Raw genomic sequence first — 23,418 nt, forward strand, 5'->3', positions numbered from 1 at the left:
TGTGGTCTCAGAGACCCTTTATACTTTTAAACCATTGAGAGTGCCCAAAGGACTTTTGTTTAGGTGGGTTATATTGATTAATATTTATTGCATTAAAACTTAAAACTGAAAAACGTTTAAAGCTCAAGAACATGCAAACATACATTCCATCAACTGTCATGGGATGATGTCATCACGTCACAAAATTGCAATGTATAGTCGTGAAAGATGAAAAAGCAAATAATATCTTAGTACTATTATATAAAATAGTTTTGACCTATAAACCCACTGAAAATGTCATGGGGACTCCCAGGGTTCCCCGGATCATACTTTGAGAACTACTGCCCTGCATACCCCTAAGTGAGACAGCTCATGGTCCACAGATCAGCCATGGACAGGACTAACCACCACTCTGTGCAGGAACAGGGAGGTGTCAGAAGGGAGTTCAGATAAAGTGCTATGGGACATATTTTCATTGATCATAATTACAGTAATTTATATAGTCATCCCTATGCTATCATTGAACATAGATATTCTCAACTAATGGTGGGCATCGTGGGGGCAGTGGAGGAGGAGAGTTATTGGACTGGAGAGATCTGAATATGTGAGGACAGGAGGAATGCGAAGTTTGAGAGAGCCTGTCTGATATCAAAACATAACTTCATATTTGGGAAATGAAAAAATATTGCTCTTACACTAAGAACTAAAGCTCGATAAAAACGCATGTAGACTGGGAGGCCACAGAGGAGGGTGCAGTGATTCTCAGCTGAGAGGTGGGTGAGGGCTTAATATGTGTTAAAAGAAACTCCTGCCCTAGAGTTATTATTTTCATCTTCCTTTCTTCCATAGGCATTAACTTTCTGATAGCAAACAATATCTATGAGGCGGCCTACCCTCTTCATGATGTAAGTACCATTTCTGTCGGCACACTCCCTGAAGGCCTAAAAAACTTGAAAACCACAGGCAACATAGTGGGCGGATATATGCGAGGTGAGGCAGAAATGAATCATGACATTAAAATACTTTGGCTGATTCTGGGCAGCTCATGACTGACCATAAGCCCCAGTTTGATTTTTGCCAGTTGTCTGTCCAGTTATTTCCCCAAAGGCAGAATGAACTGGTTTTATTTGAGCTTTCCCTACACTCCCTGCTTTTGTTTTTGGGGAAAGTGTGAGAAGGCAGAGACGGCCCTGCAAGTGGTCAAAGGGAGGAGATGTTGGAAATGGGTGGATGGCGGTGGAAGGAAAGCTTATGGCCTGGATAACACACAACCTAGACCATCAGGTCCTTAAATAATTGAAAGTGATGTTTGTATATGATAGTTTTGTGTGGATGTGAAATTCCTCATCCTTAATATGCAAATATATACTAAGTGTCATATTTTTATTTTATTTTAACATTTTGAAGGAACTATCTCAAAATTATGTATACTATAGTTTGGTTAAGTGAAGAAAACAGATTGTAATCAAAGCTTTACTTGACTGGAAGTAATGTTATAAACATCCCATAATACAGTGTAATAACATTCAAGTTGACTCATGAAGAACTTAACTGGCCCATGAATGAAATGCACCACTATTCATTTGGTTGGTGACTTCTTTAGCACCTGTCACAGAGTCGTGCCAAATGAGGTGACCGAGGTGGGGATCCCTGAATGCCTGAAGGAATTCCCCAGATGACAGTCTGATTCTTACTGACATCTTTATGATGGGCATATACAAGGTTAGGTTCAGTCAGTTATGGGCAGGGGTGAGCAGAACACAGTACTGGGTGATTTCCTGTGATATGCCCATTTGCAGACACAGGCTGTGCCATTGTATCTGCTATGAGGAGGCACAGGCTGACCTCTGGAGCATCTGAGGGGAGTATCTGTCTGAGAAGTTGTCCACAGGAAACATTGCAAAGGTTGATGACTAAGAAAGTGGAAGGAACATTAGTTCCTTACCATATCATGTTTTTGACCTTCCTCCAATGAGAATGAAAAAAATGGGATGATGTTAAAAAAGAAAAAAGAAAATCTTTTTTCTGTTTTTAACAGTTCCATGGGCTTTATCTAGCATCTCTTTCCCTCCTACAGGGTGAATATGATAGTCCAGGGGATGACATGAATGACAGAAAGGTAAGCTGGCTTTATGCTGCACCGAGTGCTTGATCATGGAAGACCATGGATGGGTGTGGAACTAGATAGAAGTGTCCTAAATGTTTGATTTATCTGCTTATATATTTTTCAGCAGTCCTTCCACTGCTCCCTGCCCTCTAGGCACTTGGAAATGTGAGGGCCATTTCTGGTCATTGGCATGATTGTGTGTATGGGGGTACTGCTGGTATGAAGTGCCTGATGGGCCAGCTAGGCTAACCCTCTCACACAAAAGCATTATCCCACTCCTGATGACAAGAGGGCCTTAACTGAGAAACACTGGAAGTCCAAATTCCTTAATTTATAGATGGGGAAACTGATGCAGAGAAAGACTTTGCACCTTACCTGTGACAACACTGCCATAATTAACAGAAACAGGGCTTGGGACACCTCTGACTCTCAAATCCTGCTAAAAATTCATTATTTTCCGTGCCATTATCTTTTATGGGGGTCATCTTTAAGTTCTCCTTCTTATCCTTTAGGGCAGATAAGTGGGGTATAGCCATTCCCACTTTTCAGATAAGAAATCTGAGGGAGAGGGAAGCTCATTCACACTGTGTATTCCGGCAGCTAGGAATTAGAGTTTATATATAATATAATTAGTTAGGGGAGGGAAAAGGTCCCTTTGGAAGGATCTCTCCTATGCCAGTCACAGCTCCCGAATGGACAACTCTCTCCCCAGCCACTCACCTAGATCCCATTTATTCTGTTTGTGATGCTCAGGGCATGTGGGTGTGACCCCTTCCCTGCCATGGCATGGCGGGCTAAGGATCACCCAGCCTCCTTAACTAGCCCATGAATGAAATGCCACATCTGGCTTCAACCCCCCAACCCATGCCATCCTCCCACACAGTTTCCCTCAGCCTTCAGCAACTATGGCGAGCAGAGGAGGGTGGGCAAGGGCAGTAGGGGTGAAGAATTGAAGCCCAAGAAGTTACACCCCCCGCACTCTGTTGTATGGAAAATCATTCATCCCCCAAGTTGCATTTAGAGCAGCCTTCTTTTTATCCTGCCTATTAGTCCCTGTTATGAAGTGTTAAGTATTAAAAACATAAAAGGTCTTTTCCAGAAATACTGCTGTGATTGCTTACACATGTCCCTTCTCTGCCTGCCCAGGGAATCTGCTCTAGTATTTCGATGTCTTAACCTCATCTGTTTTCTATCTGATGCTAATAGTCTCGGTGTTTAATTTCCTGAAAAGTCCCGGATCAGATTTAAAGGAAAAGGAGGAAGCATTTCGCCCCACATCTCACCTCGCTCACCCCAACCATTTTTTGTCCTCCCACTCTCTAATTTCACATCCCTCCCCTTTAAAGAGTGATCACTACTGATGTCAACCTAGGAAACCTCCTGCTGGGTGGGTGGTGACCCAGTTTGTACAGGTAGAGCACTTTATAGGAACATTCCAGACCAGAATCACACAGCAATTCATGGGAGAAATCATCCAGCCCTCTCTTATCTTTACAGAGGCAGAGAGAAGGAAAGTATAGACTATCCAAAATATATGCACATTTGTCTTTGCAATGCTATATTATTATTAACAACAAAACCTTTTAACAAAACATTTTCCTCCCAGGAAATGTTTTTCTTAGGCCAATAGAATTATTCCTAATACATAACCCAACTGGTCGATTGGGTAGAATCTGGGAGGCAGGGAGAGACCAGCCAGGGTGGAGAGGCATCCTGGTGCATAATTCCCAAAGTTTACATCAAAAGGGTGCTCAGCGAAGGTGGACCAGTGTCTTTGAAAGATAATAGGCTTTGTTCTTGTGGCTTTCCCTTGGGTTTGCTGGCAAGTCCTAGTGTCTTTGATTTCCTCTGCCAGGGTCACGTTAGGGAAATACATGTGATGGGGGAAAAGAGAAACCATGAGTGAGAGTGAAGCTATTTTCTGTCTGTTTGGTTTGGGAAACATACCCAGCAAGGTGAGGAAACTGGTTCCAATGCCCAAAAACATTTGTCAAGTAAGGACTAAAACCTCGGTGTCAAGATTCCAGCCAGAGCCCTGAAGCTGGGTGGACACAGCTTCGTTTACATGGTGAGGGGAAATCTGACCAGGGTTCTGGGTTCCTGCCTGTAGTTTCAGTGGTTTATGGTGGTGTCTAAAGGTAATCTAAAGAGGAAAGAGCCAATCCCTTGAATATGTGCAGTATATTTATTTGTTTTTATTACATTGTAATTGTCTATCGCCCATTGAGAGGGCTGCAGGAGGGATTTTGGTTGAGGGAAAGGGAGAAAGAACCCTTGAATTTGGTGCTGGAGGACATGGGGAAGTGTTGGAAGCTGCAATGTGGGATGGTCTCTCTAGGGATAACTTGCAAGGGCATCTCAAAATGCCCATCCTGCCAGTACCTAGATGTTCTCCTTCACTCTTCCCTGCAATATGTGGCTATTCCTATGATCTCCCTGAGGCCCAGGATTCCTGTAGGCAGATTCCAGGCAAGCCCAGAGGCCCCTGAGAATACAAACTCCTTCCCTTCCAGCTGGCCTCAAGCAGTTGTGCAATCTCCATAGTCTCAGCCCCAACTAACACCTGGAGGGCTCTCTCTCTCTCTCTCTCTCTCTCTCTCTCTCTTCTCTCTCTCCCTCTCATCCTGGAAGGTAATTAAAAAGAGTCTTCCTCCCTCTGGAGCATAGGGGCTTCCCACCTTTCTAGAAAGCAGGACAGCAGGAAGAGAAAGCAGTGTGGGTGTGGATGGGTAGCCCCTGGCTGCTAGCAACTACCCAATTCCACAATAGCCAGACCTGCCTAATTTTCTCAAGCATCCCATTGAAGTGACCATTAGCATCTGCTGAGGGCTGTCTGACCCCACTGGCTCCTGGTGGCTCCCACCCATTTACAGGGGGAACCCAAGCACTGGAATGATTTCAAACCCTTGGTCTTGGATTTTCTAGCTTTTGGTAATAATTGTTTTCTCTAGTGTACAGTTATAAAGTGACTCACTAAAAGGTGTATAAAGAGAGTCAGTCTGTCTTTTTGATAAAAAAGTTATTTTTCTTGTTTTCACTTCATTTTGTTGGTTTCACTTGAGGATTAATTTTCCAATTCTGCACAACTCTCTTTGTACTATTAAAGGAAAAGACCTAGATAGTTGAAGTGACTTGCCAAAAAAATTCAAACAGGTCATTGTAGGATTCGGGTATAGAATTCCATTCTCTCCCATTTAGGTCCACCCTGTCCCATTCATGCCTCTCAGTTGGCCACAGCTGGCATCTTTCTGCCTGTTGCAGGTCCAGCTGCTCTCTGAGGAGCTTGTGGTCTGAGAGGAGGCCACAAGTCTCAAACATCTTGCTGTGCTCTGGCAGTGTGAATGTTTTTTACAGTTGGGTTCCTTTATAGTCTCAAGAAATACTCAAACCAACTGATCCACTGTCAAACGTAATCCCTAGGGAGCCTGTGGGCCACTTGTATGCTGTGATCAATCAGATGGGGTGGTCTCTAGGGGAGCTATTGCTTCCTGCCTTAAAGGTTTGGGGTCAGACCAACATGCCTGGAATTTCACCCAGGACCCCTGAAATAAGGCGCTGTCCACTAAGAAGGAGCTGCAGATCTTCCCTGATCTGCTTTCAGGCTTGGCCAATGGGTGTATAGGACATGCTGGAGCTCTAAGAGAGGAAGTAGATTTGCCAAGAGCTTCGTTAGAAAATTCTAGACTATGCAAGTTTAAAGGGATTATCTCAATTTACTGTGGTTGTCCTTCTGAACTTTCCTCACACCACGCTAATCCCCATAGGCATAGACCCCAGAGCATGCCTCCCTTCACCCTGACTGGGACCCTGGAACCTGGGCTTTAGCATGGCCCACTTGGTCTCTAATTGTGTGTGATTAAATGTTTGTGGAGGTAGGGAAGGGTCTACAGCACTCTCTACCCTCTCCCTACCTCTCCTGTAAGGATGTATAAACTGGCTTGGGTGAGCCACATGGGTGTCCAGGCCTCTGATTTGCTGTTCTGTAGCTCTAGCTCTTCTTCAGGGTCTGCCTAATGATCTCCTCCTGTGTCCAATTTTGCAACTGTTCACCTTTTTGCATGGAACTCAAACAGCTCTCTTGGCTCATCCTCATCTTTATCCATAAACTATGGATACAGCTCTGTGCTTAGAGGGTACCACACTGATAAAGGGACTTTCTGGAGGTTTCTGATAGCAGGTCTGGGATCCAACCAGGGATAAGGCCTGTGAGCTTGGTTCTTAGTTTGGGCCTGAGCTAACTGGGCCATATTGACTTCTTGGAGTATTTTTAGTTGTCCCATCCAGGGCAGTGGCATGTAAGTGTTCTCAGGCTCAGGTTCTGGCTGGACAGGAGACTTGGAAAGGAATTTGCTCTAGAGAGCAGAGCCCTTGAGGCAGGCGGTGACGTGCCACAGCCCTCAAGGGAGGACTTGCCTTGCATTTCCTGACGCAGGCTGGCCTCCCTTTGGGCCACAAATGATGTCACTGTGACAACCAGGTGCTGGTGAGTCCAGAGTTTGCACTGGGGAGAGAGAATAAAAACCCAGAGCAGTAGAAATGCCCAAGATGAGGGGGAGAAGAAGATGTAATAACAGTAAGATTAGTAGGTGGCACCTGCCTAGAATGAGCAGAGTCCAAGCTCATGAATTCAGATCTTCCTGTGCCCATTATTCATATTGCCACCCCTTTTTTGTGTCTTGGTTTCCTAGTTTGCACATGGTAGTAACTGTGGATGCAGTTTGTTCTATCAGGATCTGTGTAGTTTCTGGTTCTATTTTTTGGTTGTTGGGAGAGTTTCTGACAATAAAAGTCTATAGGCATTAAGTAGGAATGCCAATTCTTATTGAAGTTTTCATATAATGTCTTTAAAGTTACTTAGGTGAAAGGATGGCTTCCTGTAGGGGGATGTTGAACTGGATATACAAAGTACCCAATGGCGGTAGCTTTTCCTTGACAGAATTCCAGGTGAATTCTGTGTGATGTATAAGGAGATGTGATGTATAAGGAGAATAAAGAACATAACAAGGTAGTAACTGTGTTATAAGTCTCAATTCTAGACAAATAATTTGATTCTGTGCTAGTATCTGTTCAGCCTGGGCAGCTAGGTGATGTCTAGTGATGTTTTGTTACCAAATTACTTCATTTACTTGTGGGTGACTTGTGAAGATTGCTAGCCAGGTATTTGACACTAAAATGTGGTTTGCCCTTGGGACTGATACACAAATTTGTCCACATGCCAGTTCTGCTAAAGTTGCTGTGGAAATATCACAAGATGGTATGGCCTGATATGTTTGGTGCATTATTTTCTCCCTTATCCTCTAGAATGTGTTCCAGTGTCTGCACAGTGCCTAGTATATAGTATATGTTAATTAATACTTGTTAAATGAGTGAATAAAAGAATGCCAGGGCTCATTTTGCTGGACTAAGCAAGACAAAGGAATAATGAAGGAAAGATTATGATGGGTAGGTGTAGCATTACCTTGGAGTGTGACAAAGGTCACCTTTATTTTCTGGGGAAGAAGTCAGCTTCTATAGCCTCCTGCCTTAGGACATCTCCCTTGTGGATGTCTCATGAGAACTGTCCTAGAAGCTGGACTTTGAATATTCAATTTTGACTTGCTAGTCATCCAAATGAAGCCATTGGGATGGCTTTGGGGGTAAAATCTTGACTTGCTAGGTTAGACAAAGGTGAACAGTTGCTCCCCCCCTCTAATCTGTTTCCCTATTTTTCTTGTTTAGCTGCTGTATCAAGAATGGGCACGCTATGGAGTGTTTTATAAGTTTCAACCTATTGACCTCATCAGGTAAGATGTGGGAGGGAATTCTTGGGAAGACTCTAGAGATGCAAATCCTGAAATATATCTGTCAACCCCGTTAGCTTCTGGAGACTGTTGGTCAAGCAGAGAAATCTGCTTTGCTAGGTTGTATTATTTCACTGCTGTGTTTTATGGATAGGGAAGCAACTCAGGGACAGGGAGAAAAATGGAGGCTGTGTGAGCAACAGATAATGTAGATGGATGCACCATGACTTCCATCTTGAGGTCCTTCAGCACTATGGTCAGTCCCTGCCTGTTCTTGTGTGTGTGTGTGTGTGTGTGTGTGTGTGTGTGTGTGTGTGTGTGTAGGGGGAGAGGGGAATGAATGGAATTACTCCTGTTATTATTGTCCTAAAGAAGGATCTGGTTGAAGCAGATCCTTGAGTTATGCCCAAGTAACCATGGTGTTGACCAAGAAAAGGGAAGACCTGGAATAAGCTGGCTGGCCTGAGAGGTAATATGGTTTTTTTTATGGCTTCTCCAAATTAGAAGGGAGGAGAGACCAGGTCCTGGCATCCATTCCTTCCTTTTGACTTGCTAGTCATCCAAATGAAGCTGTGACATTGCTTTGGTAATAATTGTGACATTGCCCCTACAATGATGTCCTGTTACCTCGAGAATTTCCCCAGCTTCTATAGAACATTGGTGAAGAGTTCTTTTAAAGAATGTATTAGAATGCAGTTAAGTCTGACTAGCATAAAATGGGTTGAGGGTTCTAGAAACTCAATGTGTTCTTAGAGTTCAGCCTCTTTCCCAGCTGGAATATTGGGAGACAACACCTTCAAGTGGGAAAGCACTGGGATGAGTCTGGAGATGGGTTCTCTTTCAGGCCGAGCCACTCTGGGATCTATGTTTCTTTGGGCAAGTAATGCCCCTCTTTGGTCTTCAGGATTCTGGTTGCCCTAAATTGGGAGGCTGAACTGAGGGATCTGTAAGGAAATTTGATAGAGAATGCTTATTTGGAAAAGAGGACTCTCAGCCTATGACTGAAATAATGGACTCACTGTCACAGCGTCACTGTGGTTCTTCTAATGAACTAATTAATCAGCATGCAAACACAGAGAATGTTCCTGGCTGATTGCCTTGGGCTGGGACTCTAAAGGGGGCAGCAGCCAGAAGGATTGAGTCCAGAGGGAGAAATTCCAGCTGCTTCTTGGAAGAAGAAAGCAGCCTGGGGCCATAGTTTGGGCAGGTTCACTTCCCACATGGAGCTGTGAGTGCCTTCCCAGGGAGCTGGGAGTTTGGCTGGATGTCTCTTGACAACAGGTGTTTGTTTCAGCTGAAGACTGTTAACCAAAGTGCTTGGGTTGGGAAGCAGGGCCACTGGGTGCCTGTGACCGAGGCTCCCTCCCCCAACACCTCCCAGGCCCTGGCTGCCTTTCATGAGGCACGGGCCACCTAGACTGTTCTCTGGGCCACACCAAGGCTGCTTCCTCCATGCCTGGTGGGCTTTGATCTTCCTCTCTGCATCTCAAGTGGCCACCCACTCTGTCGCCTGTTTTCTCCAACTACTCATTTGTTTTTTCAAAATATGATTAGAAAATAAAAATTCTCCTTACTAGAGAGCCCTGTCTGTGCCCCTGAGACTTCAGGTGACTGGCCGCCAGCTAAGTGGGAAATGGCTCCAATATGCACTCAGTTTTGGCCACCAAAGCAGCCTCACCTGCAGGGGAAGAATTGCCTTTGGAGCAGAGCCCTGCTCTGGGGCCTGGCGGTTCCTGAGCACAGAGAGCTCAAATGTGTCTAGACAGGGCACGATGCACTGCAGAGCTGGAGGCTGGCCACTGCTCCTCACGGATCAGATGGCTGGGGAGCTCCCACAGCCCTGGGCTAGGCCAGCGGCTTGGCCAGAGGGGGCAAGGCTGCACCTCAGGCATCTCTCAGATACTGGCTGGAGGGAAGGGACACTGGCTAGTGTGTGTGGGGAGTTGTCTACCCTGTAATATAAGGAACTCTCTGACCTCCTGGGGCTGCAGGAAAGAGAGAGAGAGAGTGACAGTAGTGGGGAGAGAGAAGTGGGACAGGAGCATTAAGGGCAAAGGTGGGTAAGCAGAGACAGGGAATCCAATAAAAGGCAGCTGGAGGGCTTGTAAAGAGACAACTAGGGTGGAGGAGTGGGGAACAGCTACCCATACTCTGCAGGCACCACCCTAAACTCATTTCACACTTTCTTCCAAATAACCCATTTTACTTTCTCTGATTCTTTCAAAGTCACCTTCTTCCTCTTGTCTGCCCTCTCTCTGACACCACACCCCCGGTGCTTCCTCAGCATCATTTCTCTCTGCCTCCACCACTTCTCCATCTTTCCTGCTACCACCTGTCAGAACTGCCTGTGGCTGCCTTCCTTGAGCCACTGTGGCCTCACACTGTGATGAGGCTGTTCCATTACTACTTCCTAATGTGAATTGAACCCTCTTGGTGCCTCACATAGAAATTGCACCCATATGGTCTGTGTTGAAAGATGGACAGAGGCAGGGGAGTCTGATACAAGCTGAGTATAATTCAGACGAAGGTCTAGCAGAGCTATTTCCCACCTATTTCCTTGGGTACTCAGCTCCTGTGTTTAGCACTGAGCTTCTGCTCTTCCTGAGAAACCCCAGTGTGCCCCTCACCCTCATGCCAGTCCTTTGGAACATCCTAAAGCACTGAGAGCTCAGTGGGGATGGGAGATATGTTTACATTTTGAAGGCCTTCTTCTAGGTCTTCAAGCCTGAACTTGATATTTGGGGTTAGAGGCTCCTTTCCCAGATGGTGAAAGTGGGCAGAGGGGAGGCAAGACCCTGTACCCCTGGCCCCTGCCTCCTCCTGTTGCACCTTCAGGCATGCCCAGCAGGCTGCACTGTGAGACTGCTGATGTGTCTCTCCAGCCCAACAGGGCTCTTCACCTTTGCTCTAGAAACCTCTGGGCCTGCAGGCCTGAGTGGAGTGTGTGTGTGTGTGTGTGTGTGTGTGTGTGTGTGTGTGTGCATGCGCGCACGCAACAGTTGCCTCGAAAGTTCCCCAGGAAGGTATCCAGCAGGGACCCACTCCCAGTAGATTCTTCTGGGGACATCCAGCCAGCAGCACTTGTGCCCTGGCAGAAATGCGGTTTGTGACTAAGACAATGAGGGATAGGATGTCTTAGCTGGAGGGAAGCAGCTCTTCTAATCCTTTAGGAGCCGCACAAGGGGTCTTGCTGCCAGGGGAGTAGGTATCTGCCTGTACTGCTCTGGGTTAACTCCCCAATGTCCCAGGAAGAAAACAGCCTGGATTTCCTGGGGAACCTGGGGGTCAGGGGCCCTCTGGGTTTGTACAGATGTCATCCACTGTTCATCAGGAACATGACTTGTCTTTTCACTGGGATTAATGTCTGCTCACAGGCTGATTTTCTTAGCTTGGAAGTTTTGATATGGGTGAGACAAAACAGACTTTAAACATCTGAGTTTGATTTAGCTCCTAACTATACTTGCTGAAGTTTATGTACAAAATGTTTATTTTTAAGCATCTGCCACTGCATGAGGAAGAGAGGGGTTTACAAGCCTACTAGGCTCAAGAGATTGCCGCCCGTTGTCTTGGGAAATTCACCAAAGGGGTTATTCATGGGCAGCACACTGAATCAGGAGAGGGCTAAGTGGCTGTCACTCACTCATTCCCATCTCTTTTAGGGATGCCCACTTCAAGAGTGAGGCTTCCTAAAAATCAGGCCCTGGGCATGAAACCTGTCCCTGGGGCAGCTCTGAAGTTCCCTTAGAAATGTTCTGGCATAAGCCCATCTGGTACGGCTCAGAGGTTGAGTGTTGACCCATGAACCAGAGGTCACAGTTCGATTCCTTGTCAGGACACATGCCTGGGTTTCGGGCTTGATCTCTAGTAGGGAACATGCAAGAGGCAGCTGATTGATGATTGTCTCTCATCTTTGATGTTTCTATCCCTCTCTCCCTCTCCCTTCCTCTCTCTGAAATTAATAAAAACATATTTTTAAAAAAATGTTCTGGCTTGAAGCTTTGAGACATGAACACTTCCACAACAACCTGAGGGGTCATACCATCCTCACGAGCATTTGGGCATCATCTATGGAGAGCAAGAGTGATATGTGCCCCCCTCTTGGCACACATTTCTACCATTTTAGACTCCCAGCTTTCTCCAGCCCTGCCCTTAGGGAGCCTGTCCTGCCCTTAGGGAGCCTGTCCTGCCCTTAGGGAGCCTGTCCAGGATCCTGGCATCACAGGAATTGGTTAGCCCTCCTCCTACTGCAAGGCAGATGTCCTTTTCCTTGCCAGAGTTCTCATCCACGAGAAGGCTGTGTGATTTGATCCATCCTTCTTGGTCAGTCTCTAGGCCCTACCCCCATCCAACCCCTCTAGGAGGGAGATAGGGAGCCACATTCTTTCTTAGGAGGCTTTTCAGCAGGCCAGGCTGGTTTAGGGGTGGGGATGGAGAGGAAACAATGTTAATCAACCTGTGATTAATTGTTTCCTGAGCCCTGCTGCCTCCTCCTTGATCCTTCCTTGGGATTTATAAAGGCCATTCAGCCCAATGCAATAAATATTTACTGACATTTACCATGAGCAAAGTCTCTGTGCTCAGAAACATGGGTGGTGTAGCAATAAATAAGGTGAAGTTTGTGCCCTAAGGATCTAGCAATTATGTAGGAAGACAGGCATGTGCAAGAGAGGATGAAGTGAGGGCTTTTAAGGATATGAGTATAAACATGATAGTACATGACGACAGAAGAAGAGTAATTGCTATTAGCAGAATAAGGGAAGACTTTCTGGAAGAGGTGGCACTTGAATTAGAGTGTTGCTTTCTGAAGGACTGAGGTTAAAGGTCCTGAATGTGTCTTCATTGCCAGCCTGGGCTTCCCTGTTTATGGATTTCTTGTTTAGTGTGATACTCATGGCCAGAAACCACATTGACCGAAAGCCCGATCCTTCCTGCCTGTTGATTGGGAGTGGTAAGATAAAAAACTTGACTTGCAAATCTCACCTGTGTGAATTTTGTGCCAGCCTGATCCATGCACCTTGATCTGCCCTGTAGGTTAGCAGAGAATCCAGGGTTGGAAGGAGGTGAGGCTGGATCTAAGAGAGGAGGCTAAGGAAATGTGAAGTGGGGGACTAGCACACGTGTGGGGTATTTACACAGGCCTCAGCAGTTGAAGTATTGGACTTAGCTGGGAAGTGTTTTCAGACTGGAAGGAAATCTCTTATGGCTCTGAAGATTATTTTTCTTTTGTCTCTGAGAGTATGGGAGCAGAGTAGACAGAGAAAAGCTGCTTCAGACCAGGCAGAAACAAGGATAACAGTGTTCTGTGCTGTTATATTCTGGCCATTTGACAGATCAGAAAAATAAGTCAGGCTGGTTATTAAATCTAACTGTGAAGTAGCTCTATCCTACTCTTTTTCCTCTCTCGTCCCCCACTGAGTGTCACTCCCTTCCAGTTTGCACCTTCCCGGAGGTTGTGGCCTGTGGCTGGTCAGTTGACTCGAACTAGGAATATGGTGCTCTCAGCTCCAGTCCAAGGCTGTGCCCAAAGGCCATCTAGGTCTTCTGAGGTGGGCCTCCGGAGTCTCAAGACAACTTTCCATAGATGGCGATTCCTGTTAGATCAAACTTTTAACCTTCCTTCCTGTAGTATCAGCCATATGGTACAGATGGTGGATCCCAAGACCCAAGGTAGCTTGCACATGTTCCCATGGCCTCCCAGAATTGCAAAGGCAGAGCAGGGAAGGAAAGCGTTACCTGGCTCACCAGCTCACTGCTTCCTTGACTACTTATGTCATGTCCTCTATCTCAAGGAGGATCAGAAGCTGATATTAGTTTGAAAATACATGACAAACTTTATATTTCATATCTCTTTGGCCCTTGTGTGCAATAAATTCTCAGTACCCAGTAACCCGGGGATCTGACCATAACATCACAGAGGTGGGATGAGCTTGGAGGTCAGCCAGCTCAGTGCTTGGCCCTGGAATGAAGGCATAAAGAGTTCCTCTCACTGCATATTTATTTAACCAGTGTTCAGCCTCTGCTTGACTTTTCTTATAGTAGGTAGTGCCTTGCCTCAGGAACAGGTTGTTTGTCTGTTGGACATTTCCAACCTTGACAAATAGTCATGGAGCCAGAGCAAGAACTCTGCTGACTTCCTCCCTTTTGTTCCAGTTTTGCTCCTTGGAGCTCCAGGAACAAAAGTACCCTGTCATGTAGTTCAGTCCTTAAATTATTTGAAAATAGTGATTATATCAGTATCAGTCCTCAAATACCTAAGAGTTCATTCCTCTACACAAAACATTCCTGGACCTGTCTGCATGTCCTCATATGACATAGGCTCTTCACACAACCTCATCATCATGATCGTCCTCTTCTGGACTCACTGGCCTGGGGAACTCCGAGCAGGGCCCTTCCACACACCTCACTTGTGTAGTTAAACCAACACAGATTTTGCACTGACCATATGTCAGACACTGGGGGTATGGGACTGAATTAAGCATGACTTCATTCTCAAGGAGCTTAAGTTCAAAGTCCAATCTCCAAGCTTGTGGATGACCACTGGGCTTTTCTGGGATATGAAGGGATAAATTGATGGAGAAAATTTTCAAAAAAGTAACTGTGAGGCTGTAGAGAAACAGCATATGGAAAAGACTATGGGTGGGATTGAACCTCCCAAACTAGTCATCTAGAAATATCCATGCAGTACCCACAGACCCTGGAAATTCTCAGAATACATTTTAGGATCACATCACTTAGGGATTTACCAAAACATGTCCAACTCAGGTCATCATGCTCAAAGAAGAACTCAGCCAGGATGGAAATATTTCAGGAAAGGAAAAGTATCACCATTAAAAATTTGCAGAGACAACCATATGAAGACAAATGAGCTCCCTACTCCAGGAAGAAAGTGGAGAAGGTGTGAGGCCAACACTTATTAAATTAAAAGATGGATAGAGTGACTGTGTATGTGTTTATCAGATCCTGAGGTATTTGCCTGGGGACGTTCCTTCAGACAGGGAGCAGTGGGTTGAGATTAGAACTCAGTTTTAGCTCTAGCTTTGTTTCTAGTTGATGTAATATTTGGACAACCCATTCTCGCTTGAGCCCAGTTTCCTCAGCTATGAAATAGGCATCATTATACCTGTCTTACCCATCCCATGATATTATTATGAGGATTATGATAAAGACTTGCACAAATACTGTGGACACAGGCTTGGTTAAGTAATTATTTATCTGCTCCCTGGGGGGAAATTATAACATTCCTAAATATTGTATAATCATGAGACTGTTTTTTATTGTAAATCAATGCACTGCAACTACACACTTTGTAGGCATGAACTCTGCACCTCCCAGTGGCCCTTGTAGCATGGGTATTCTTACCTCCATGTATGAACTCAGTGAGATGAGGTGCTTCCCCAAACCACAGAGCAACTTATCTGGGTTTCAAACCCAGGCCTGTCTGACTCCGGAAACTATGATTTTTCTTTTGTGCCACGTGGCTGAAGGTGACACAGAGCTCCATTCAGTTGGATGTCAGGTGAACTGGGTGTCTAATGTTCATCCCATTAATTAGCAGTCTCTGAGGGGAAACTGATGTGATCTGCTGGTAGGCAGAGCTGACTGACCATAGTCAACCCCTACTTCACCATAGGGTCATCATTGTGAACATTCCTCTGTGCTTAGCAGAGTGACATGTCACTCTCAGGGCTTGTTGAACTAGATAAAGTTGTTTGTGCCTCTGTTAAATGACCTCAGAATTCCATGTTTTTAATTTCTCTTTTCTATTTTTCATAGTCTTTTATTTTTCTGACTTCTCCCATGTTGTTATGTTGTCAGCTGTCATGTCTTGCTTTTTTCAACTGAGTAGCTTCCTTCCCAACCCTAATTTACTTCTTGGTCTCAGCTGCCGGGTTAGCAATGAGACACCCAAGCAGGTTAGCATTGTGCAGCAGGTAAAACTCCTCCACAGCCTGTCCTGGAGTCTGGCTCCTGTTAGGTGTGGGTTTTTGTCTACCTTTGCTGTGAAATTGTCTTCTTTTTGCTTCCCAGTGAGAGTGAAGTGGTGTTTTTGAAACTCAAGAAGCCTCAGAAAGGGGACCAGAGTGAAAATGATACAGCTGGTGCCTTTGCTGTGAAGAGCTGCATTTTGTTCTTCTTACTTGCTTTGGGAAGTCATGAAAAACCCAGACTATCAAAGATTTTTCTTACAACAGAGCTCAGAGTCTGTTAACAACACAGGGTGGGTCCCTGCATCAAGGGTCAACTGTATGAAGAGCTTTGTCCTGGATATGGTGTCAAGGCTAAAAGAAGGAGGAAAACAGGACTCTTAGAGAGTAATGATGGGGCATACAGAACTTTTCTGATGGAGGTCACAGAGCTGTAAAGGAGCACCCAACAGGGAACTCTTGCACAGAGCTATATGTAGAAGGGCAAGGTTACAGGGAAAGGTTTTGAAGGGGTTAACTACTGCATAGAGTATGGGTGATGAGAGAAAAATGAGACTATGGGGTATGTGAGTTCTGAGTAGAAATTAGAGATTGGAAGGAGAGAAGAAATATGGTTGGGGTTTTACACGGTTCAGATTAGGCTGAGAAGAGAGCACCATAGCTCCAGGAAATGGTTGGAGGAGATGTTTGAGACAGTGTGGGGTAGAAGTCCTAGACAAAGGGATCATGACAGTGGGAACAGAAGGAGATGCTGTGGAGTGGTTTCTCTGGAATTTAGGCAGGTGGCAAAACAAAGCTTGCTAGGGTTTGAGGACTTATGTACTCCAGCTGTGAGGTGAGAGTGGACACATCGGGATTCAGTTTTTCACTCATCCTTTCTCTTGGGAGACGTTGGGCAAGTCCCAAAGTTCAGCCCTTGTGAACCTGGTACAGTTCCTCCCCTGGGCAGAGAGACTTGAACTCTTTGTGTCTCCTCCACTAAACCTCTAAGCTGGTGATACAGGTGTGATCCTGTCTGTGGGAGTCAAGAACCTGAGATAGATCTGAGGGACTGATCTTGCCCTAGAAGGAGGGAGGGGACTAACATGTGGATGAGGAGTTACCATGGACACGACCCAACTGTTTGATCCCATGAGCCACTGTTTCACCACGTGTCTCTGGAACCCCCGAGCTCCCCATTTCTGCTAATGATATTCCCTTGAGTGATGTTCTCCACCCACACCACATGGGTATGTAACCAACATAAACACAAAACGTCTTAACACATTGAATAACATCGGCAGAGCACACGTTACAACAACAGCCAGAAGATAGCTAAATTTAATTAGCCCGGCACACCCAGGCTTTTTGCACAGGCACATGCCTCTGTTTAGAAATGGAAAAGCACAGCATTCTGTGGGTCTTGAAGTCACAGACAAAAGCAAGAAAAAAACACAAAACTTCAAGATCCCTGCCTGGGAGACTGCTGTCCTCCAGTACCTTCTTGGGATTATCTTAAGGCATTCAAAGACATGAGTAGTTGGGTAACTGCCAAGGATTGCTGTCTGCCCCTGGCAGAATTGTTGACTCAGTTGTGGAGGGGTTGTGCTCAGCCTGAGTTACCCAGCCCATTGAAGGGACTCAGGAAACCCTCCTTGAGGGCTCACAGGCCTCAGGGTTGTTGGCTTGGCCTCCTCCGTTTCTTTCACAGAATCTATTTCACTAAACACAGTCAGGAGAGGCAGAGAGGGGAGTGGAGGACTGGGATTTTGAAATATTTATTTGTGTGTTTTAATCTGGAGGTGAATAAGGGCAATGGATTAGTTTCTAAATGTTATCAATTCTAACAAAATGGCAGTATTTCTTTAGGTTGATATTCTGCCCAATCCTCAGCCTTTGGACAGGAAGGCAAGCTGCTCAGTGGAGAGAAGTAAATTAGCCATAGACTGAGGGTATCTCTTTGCCCCATTCAGATTCAGCCTCCTAGAAGCCCCACCTGATGCCTCATGTCAGTTCCTTTTGCTGGAGTTCATTTTCTTTCACTTTACATTTGTTGATGGTGAAGTTTGGCCATCCAATGATCCAGCAGCCATCCAGAAGCATGTTTATGGGGAGAATGTGAAAGAAATAGAAGGAAGAGCCCCCAAACCCGGACCTCTTACCATCCAGTTAGGAAGAAGACTCAATGTTTTGGGGAAGAGATTGAAGACAACATATAACTTAGTTCAATTTAACCCAGCATATTTATTGAGTACTTTCTCTGTCCTAGGCACTGTTTTAGGCACTGGTGTTAAAGTGATGAAGAAGATAGACATGGACTGATCTTGGGTGATAGGTAATTTATCATCTAAATTGGGATACTTTTTAGAGTGAAAGTGAGCACTATTAATAATTATGCTAAGTGTACTAGTCAGCTGTTGTCACAATAATGCTGCATAACAAACTACCCCAAAGTCAGCAGCTTATAACAACAGTCATTACATTTTCTTGCTCTTGTGTCTGTAAGTTGAATGGAAAAACTCTACTTCAGGCTGAGGGTTGGCTGGGCTTGGCTCAAGACTTTAGATTGTGTTCAGGTCTCTAGAGCTCTTCTCACTCCCCTGAGATCAGAAGGTATCCAGGCATGTTCTTCTCATCATTAATCTCAAGAGCACAAGGAAAGGAATAGCAACACAGTGCCTTTTAAGTCATTACTGACATCTCATCCACTAGTGTTCCATTGTCCAAAGTAGTCACATGCCAAGCACAAATACAGAGTATACTTAAGAAAAGTATACTCTTTCTTAAGGGGAGAGAAGTTAATATTTGCTGAATACCAATTTAACAACAGGTATAAATCAGGATCATCTTATGAATAGCTGAATCTCATGAAGCTTATGATCTAGCAGGGAAGACAGATAATGTGTAGTCAATTGTAAGTGTGGCATGGGTTACAGTATGGGATGTGGGGTGTAATGAGAGTACAGATTTAATGCCATCCAACCATGAGGAAGTGACATTTGAACTAAGATTTGATACATGAGTGAAAGTCAAGATGAGCCAGGCAAAGATGAGTGCAATAGTGACAATAGCTGACATTACTTGGTACGCCCTGTGTGCCAGGCTCCATTAAAGCCCTTTACATTTGCTAACTCACAACAACCCTTTGAGGCAGATACTATTATCCTCATTTTACAGATGAGGAATTGAGACATGAAGAGGTTGATAAATCACACAAGGTCACACAGCTAGCAAGAGGTAAGATTTGAGCTTTTAGGTTCAGCTCTGGAGTTAATTCTCTTCACCACTGTGTGTATTGCCCCACTGCTGGAGGAGGGGGGTTGGGTGCTGGAGCATTAGGTCTGGGGGCATGATGGGACCAGGCTGAAGCAGGGACCAGTTTCTGGAGGACTTTGAACTTTATCCAAGGTAAAGAGTACATCTGGAGGGTTTGGCTTATTTGGGTACATATATATGGGCAGCATTGACATGATCTATTGGCTTTTACTCTTAAAGAACTTGAAGCTCTTCTGTGTGAGGCACCAGAAAATACCTGAGACTGTACATTTTGTGCCAAACAGTGTGGTGGGGCAAGGTGGGGAGTCTGGGGAGAAGAACCACTTTTCCTCTTAGATGTCCTCTGTCCTTCTGAGAGGACTTGTGAGCATTCTGGGTACTATGTCTCTGAGCCTAGAGTCTCTTTTCTTATCCTAATTCCTCCACATCCAAATTAACCCACAAGTCTCACTAGATTGTCATCAGTGGGTGGGACCCATCTCTCCCTGTTCACTGGTGGCAGATGGCTTAGTGGGCAAGATGATGACTATTGCTAACATAGCACTTTCCCCTTATACCAACCATGAAAAAGAATTACCATGTCCTTCATGTGCACAACCTGGTTGAATCTTCCTGGTGACCCTGTGAGGTCGGCCCAATCATTGCCCCCATTTTCAAGATGAGGACACTGCAGCACCGAGTTGGTAAGTCCTTGCTCAAAATCTCAGGCAGTATGACTCTAGAGTCCATTATCTTAACCACTTTGCTACACTTTGAGGGAGGAAAACTGTGTTGGTGAGACACACAGGCTGCTTCCTAGAAGGGGACCAAGGCAGATGGTGGAGGTTAGTGGACAGATGTCATTAGACATTCAGATGGGATAGTGAAAAGACTCTAGAATCTTTCAGAATAAAACAGATCTGATTCCTTAAAGGGGGTGTTGTCATAGATCATGGGGTCTTCAGGATTTTTAGATCTGAAAGCCATCCCCTCCTTTTATAAAAAAGGAACCAAAATCTTCTAACAGAACTAACAAGGCAGAGGGATAGAGGTATAATGTCTGAGGCCACTTCTAAATAAGGAATTGTTAATCTGTGCTGCTCTAACATGCTGATAGTGAGGTGAGCTGGGAGGTAGAAGAATGTGGAATTAGAGAGAAAGAGAGGGATGATTTTCTGGGCAGGTTGACTTACCTGCTACCTTCCTCAACTAACAAGAAAGAGGATTGGGCCAGGTGGTCTATAATATCCCATCTAAGTTCAACTTTCTAGGCTCCATAGGACAGAATCTCAAGCCTGAAGCCTGTCTGGAGGCAAATTGAACTAGGGATTGGAAATCAGGAGTCTGGACCCCAATTCTGGACTTTGTCTATTGGACTCCCCACTACCTGGGACACCCTCGTCCCACCCCACCCTCACATACTGGATTTTTCCTCTCCCCCTTCCTGAACACCCCCATCTCTGTTTTCTTTTGCCTCTCTGGCTTTGATCACATCTGGAGCATTTTGTAGAGTTGATGAGTGTGTGTTTTCCTGTTGGGACACATGGTGTATATCAGAGGCACTTAAGAAGGTCTGGAGGAGTGGAAAAGTCTGCGTGGCATCTCAGGGGCTTCTGGCCTGGAGAGTGGATGGCAGCTGCATGGCAGGGGACCTGGCATTAGGGCCATGAGGGCCGCTGACTCTTGGGGAAGGCCCAGAGGCTCAGCCTGAGGACTCATGCTCCAAATGACTTGGAGTTGTCCCAGTGGTGTTGGTGCATGTTAATTATGTGAGTATGTTTGTGTGCACATGTGTATGTGTATGTGTGCATGTATATGTGTATGTGTGCATATATATGTAAGAGGACTGGAAGGGTCCCTCTGCCTTGTTGCCATGTGTGCTGTCCTCAGGGTTTTGCTCTCCATGATAACTGAGACTCTTATCTGCACACCTGCACAGTAATATAAACCAAAGATGTGTCCCCTATATGTGGACAATCGTTGATGAATGTGACATGGAACAAAAAGGCAGAGCAGTGCTCTGTCTGTAAAAGGTGACAATAATTTTCAGTGAGTCAACTGGCAGTACCAGTGAACAGTACCAGAGGATCTATGAGATACAAAGTGGGTTTCCTGTAGTGAATGAGCTGGGAACAATCCCAGCCCTGTGTCCCTTGATCAGAATTCTTTTTTCTGTCCATAGCCCACCCCCTTTGGAGTTGGCTTTTAATACTCAGAGTCCCGGGCATGACAGAAAGGAATTGACATGATTTTATGGGTGAAGATGTTTTCGGCAGGAAGAACAGTGGTGGTAGAAGGAGGCAGATTCTGTGAGAGGTATTCTGAGGGATTGAGGTCACATTTGCCCTACCTTTCTTTTCTTTCTCCTTTTTTATGGATGGAGGGGTGGGGAATTGCCAAGCAACTCTGATCACCATTCATTTGGAGTTTGACTCCTGACAAGGAGTTTCAGAGTTCATCATGGTCCCCCCTGAGGCTATTTCCTCAGTCCTTCCCATACCCTCCCAGGGCCTGAGGTATTTATCTCAGGCTTCACAGCTCTGTGCATCTTTTTCTAAATCTCTTTGGTCCCTGGGACTCTCTCCTTCTACCTCCTCCAATAACCCTCGGGCTTTGTTCTTTTCCCTGCCATTTCCTTTCTTTATCCATCCATCTCAGTTACCCTATATCTGTTTACTCCTAGTGACGTCTTTCAGACTTGGGGGCAAGTTACCCATCTGGGCTTGCTGAAGGTGATCTTGGAAAGTGATAGAAATATTTATAGGCCCAGGGTAGGAGTGGTGCTGGGGAATGCCACACAAAGTTCAGCCTGGAAGGTTGTTTATGCTCTTGGAACTCTAACAGAGAACAGCCCCATCTATCCATGGTTCAAATTAAATTGCAGATGCCCTTGAACTCAGGGTTAGGAACGTAAACAACTAGTGGGTCATAGACTTCAAGCAGTGAACAAACTTGGCAGGAGAGCGGCTTGGTGAGGGCTGGCAAGGGATGGATTTTCCAATTGATGTTTTTCCAGGAGGCTTCCCCGACTTTGTGGATTGCAGGCATCAGAGCACCTCTCTTGGCCAGCACATCTGGAGTGTGGCTCCTCAGGTTGTGAGGCAGTTGTGAGAGGAGAGAGGAGAAATTTTCTAGTTTTTCTTCCACTTAACTTGTCTTGCTCTGGGGGCGGGAGGGGGGACTTAGAAGGAGGTGGGGAACTGAGTGAATGGCCTGGGAATCACATGAGGATGTCTGACATTTAAATTTCTGCTATGACACAGAGCCCCAAGATCCTGAGCTTGAGCCTGAGCTCAGGATGCTGTGATGAAGACTCAGCTTACAGCCCCCCACATGCTTTGAGTTGCTCATTGATTCACTCCATAGTCAAGATACTTGATAATTGATGAAAAAATCCTGCCCCTCAAGGAGCTTGTAGTCAAGTTGGATAAAAGATAAATCAGCAAATACCTACAGATGGGTGATGATTGCATGGACAGAATATGTGCAATGGATACTAGGAGGGACCAAAGAGAGGCTCCTGAGTCAGTCAGAGGAGACCTCCTGGAAGACACAATGACTGAGCTAAGTTTTGACTAAAGACTTGGTGTCAGATGGTTGTAGGAGAGGGGAGTGAGCATTCCAGGCATGGAGAACAGCATGAATTAAGGCACGAGGTGGTGAACACAGTATAGTCATTTAGGTTTGAAAGGAGCTGAGTATGGCTGGAATGAAGACTATATGTGAGGGTAAGGTGGGACGGAAGGCAGAAAAGGTAGGCAGGCATCAGGTCATGAAGCCAAACTTAAATACTTAGCTCAAGTGATGTGGAAGGATTTTAAGTAGGAAACTGGTAAAATCAGACTTAAAGAATGTTATTGGAGGGATAGAGAGATTTCCTCTAATTACTTTTCCCAGAAGTATGCCACAGCCAGGGCAAAGCGAGGCCTTGTGAAAATGGGGCATAGCCTGGGTCTCTAGTGGAAAAGAGGGTGCTGTGGTGGGAGAAGAAGCAGAGCTTCTTGGGCTACTGAGTTGTCTCCCCTGAACAAAATTTCTTCTGGGTCCTTGTAGGCTGCCTATTAGACTTCAGATGAGGAAACTGAAGCTCAGGGAAGATTAGCTGGGGAGCTGGGGCTTCTGAATGAAAGCCAAACAGGAGTAATAACCCACAGCTTTGCTCTAGGGTGGCCCTATCTTCTCCCATTTTCAACATTATCTGTTACCTGTGGGAATGAGTGGCAGCAGTATTCATGGGAACATTTATACAAAATCCACACAGATTGCAAATTCACCATCACCCTGGCTTTTTGCCACGATTCTTTCTAAGAGCTGGATTTATTTGTTTGGGCTTCATCTCCTTCTATTCTCTGTTCCCCTGGGGGTAGAGATCACAAGGAACAAAGGCAGCACT

At 45.5% G+C, this 23,418-nt stretch overlaps 1 protein-coding gene across 1 annotated transcript in view; it reads left to right on the top strand.

Moving 5' to 3' along the window:
* The window catches only part of ANO2 (anoctamin 2), a 283,025-nt gene that overhangs the window by 92,651 nt on the left and 166,956 nt on the right, over positions 1-23,418 (top strand). The window contains exons 7-9 of the mRNA XM_028150319.2: positions 829-884; positions 2,057-2,098; positions 7,805-7,869. Coding sequence (XP_028006120.2) covers positions 829-884; positions 2,057-2,098; positions 7,805-7,869 — 163 coding nt within the window. The remainder of the gene's footprint in view (positions 1-828; positions 885-2,056; positions 2,099-7,804; positions 7,870-23,418) is intronic.

Source organism: Eptesicus fuscus, chromosome 7, assembly GCF_027574615.1.
Source record: "Eptesicus fuscus isolate TK198812 chromosome 7, DD_ASM_mEF_20220401, whole genome shotgun sequence".
NCBI lineage: Eukaryota > Metazoa > Chordata > Mammalia > Chiroptera > Vespertilionidae > Eptesicus > Eptesicus fuscus.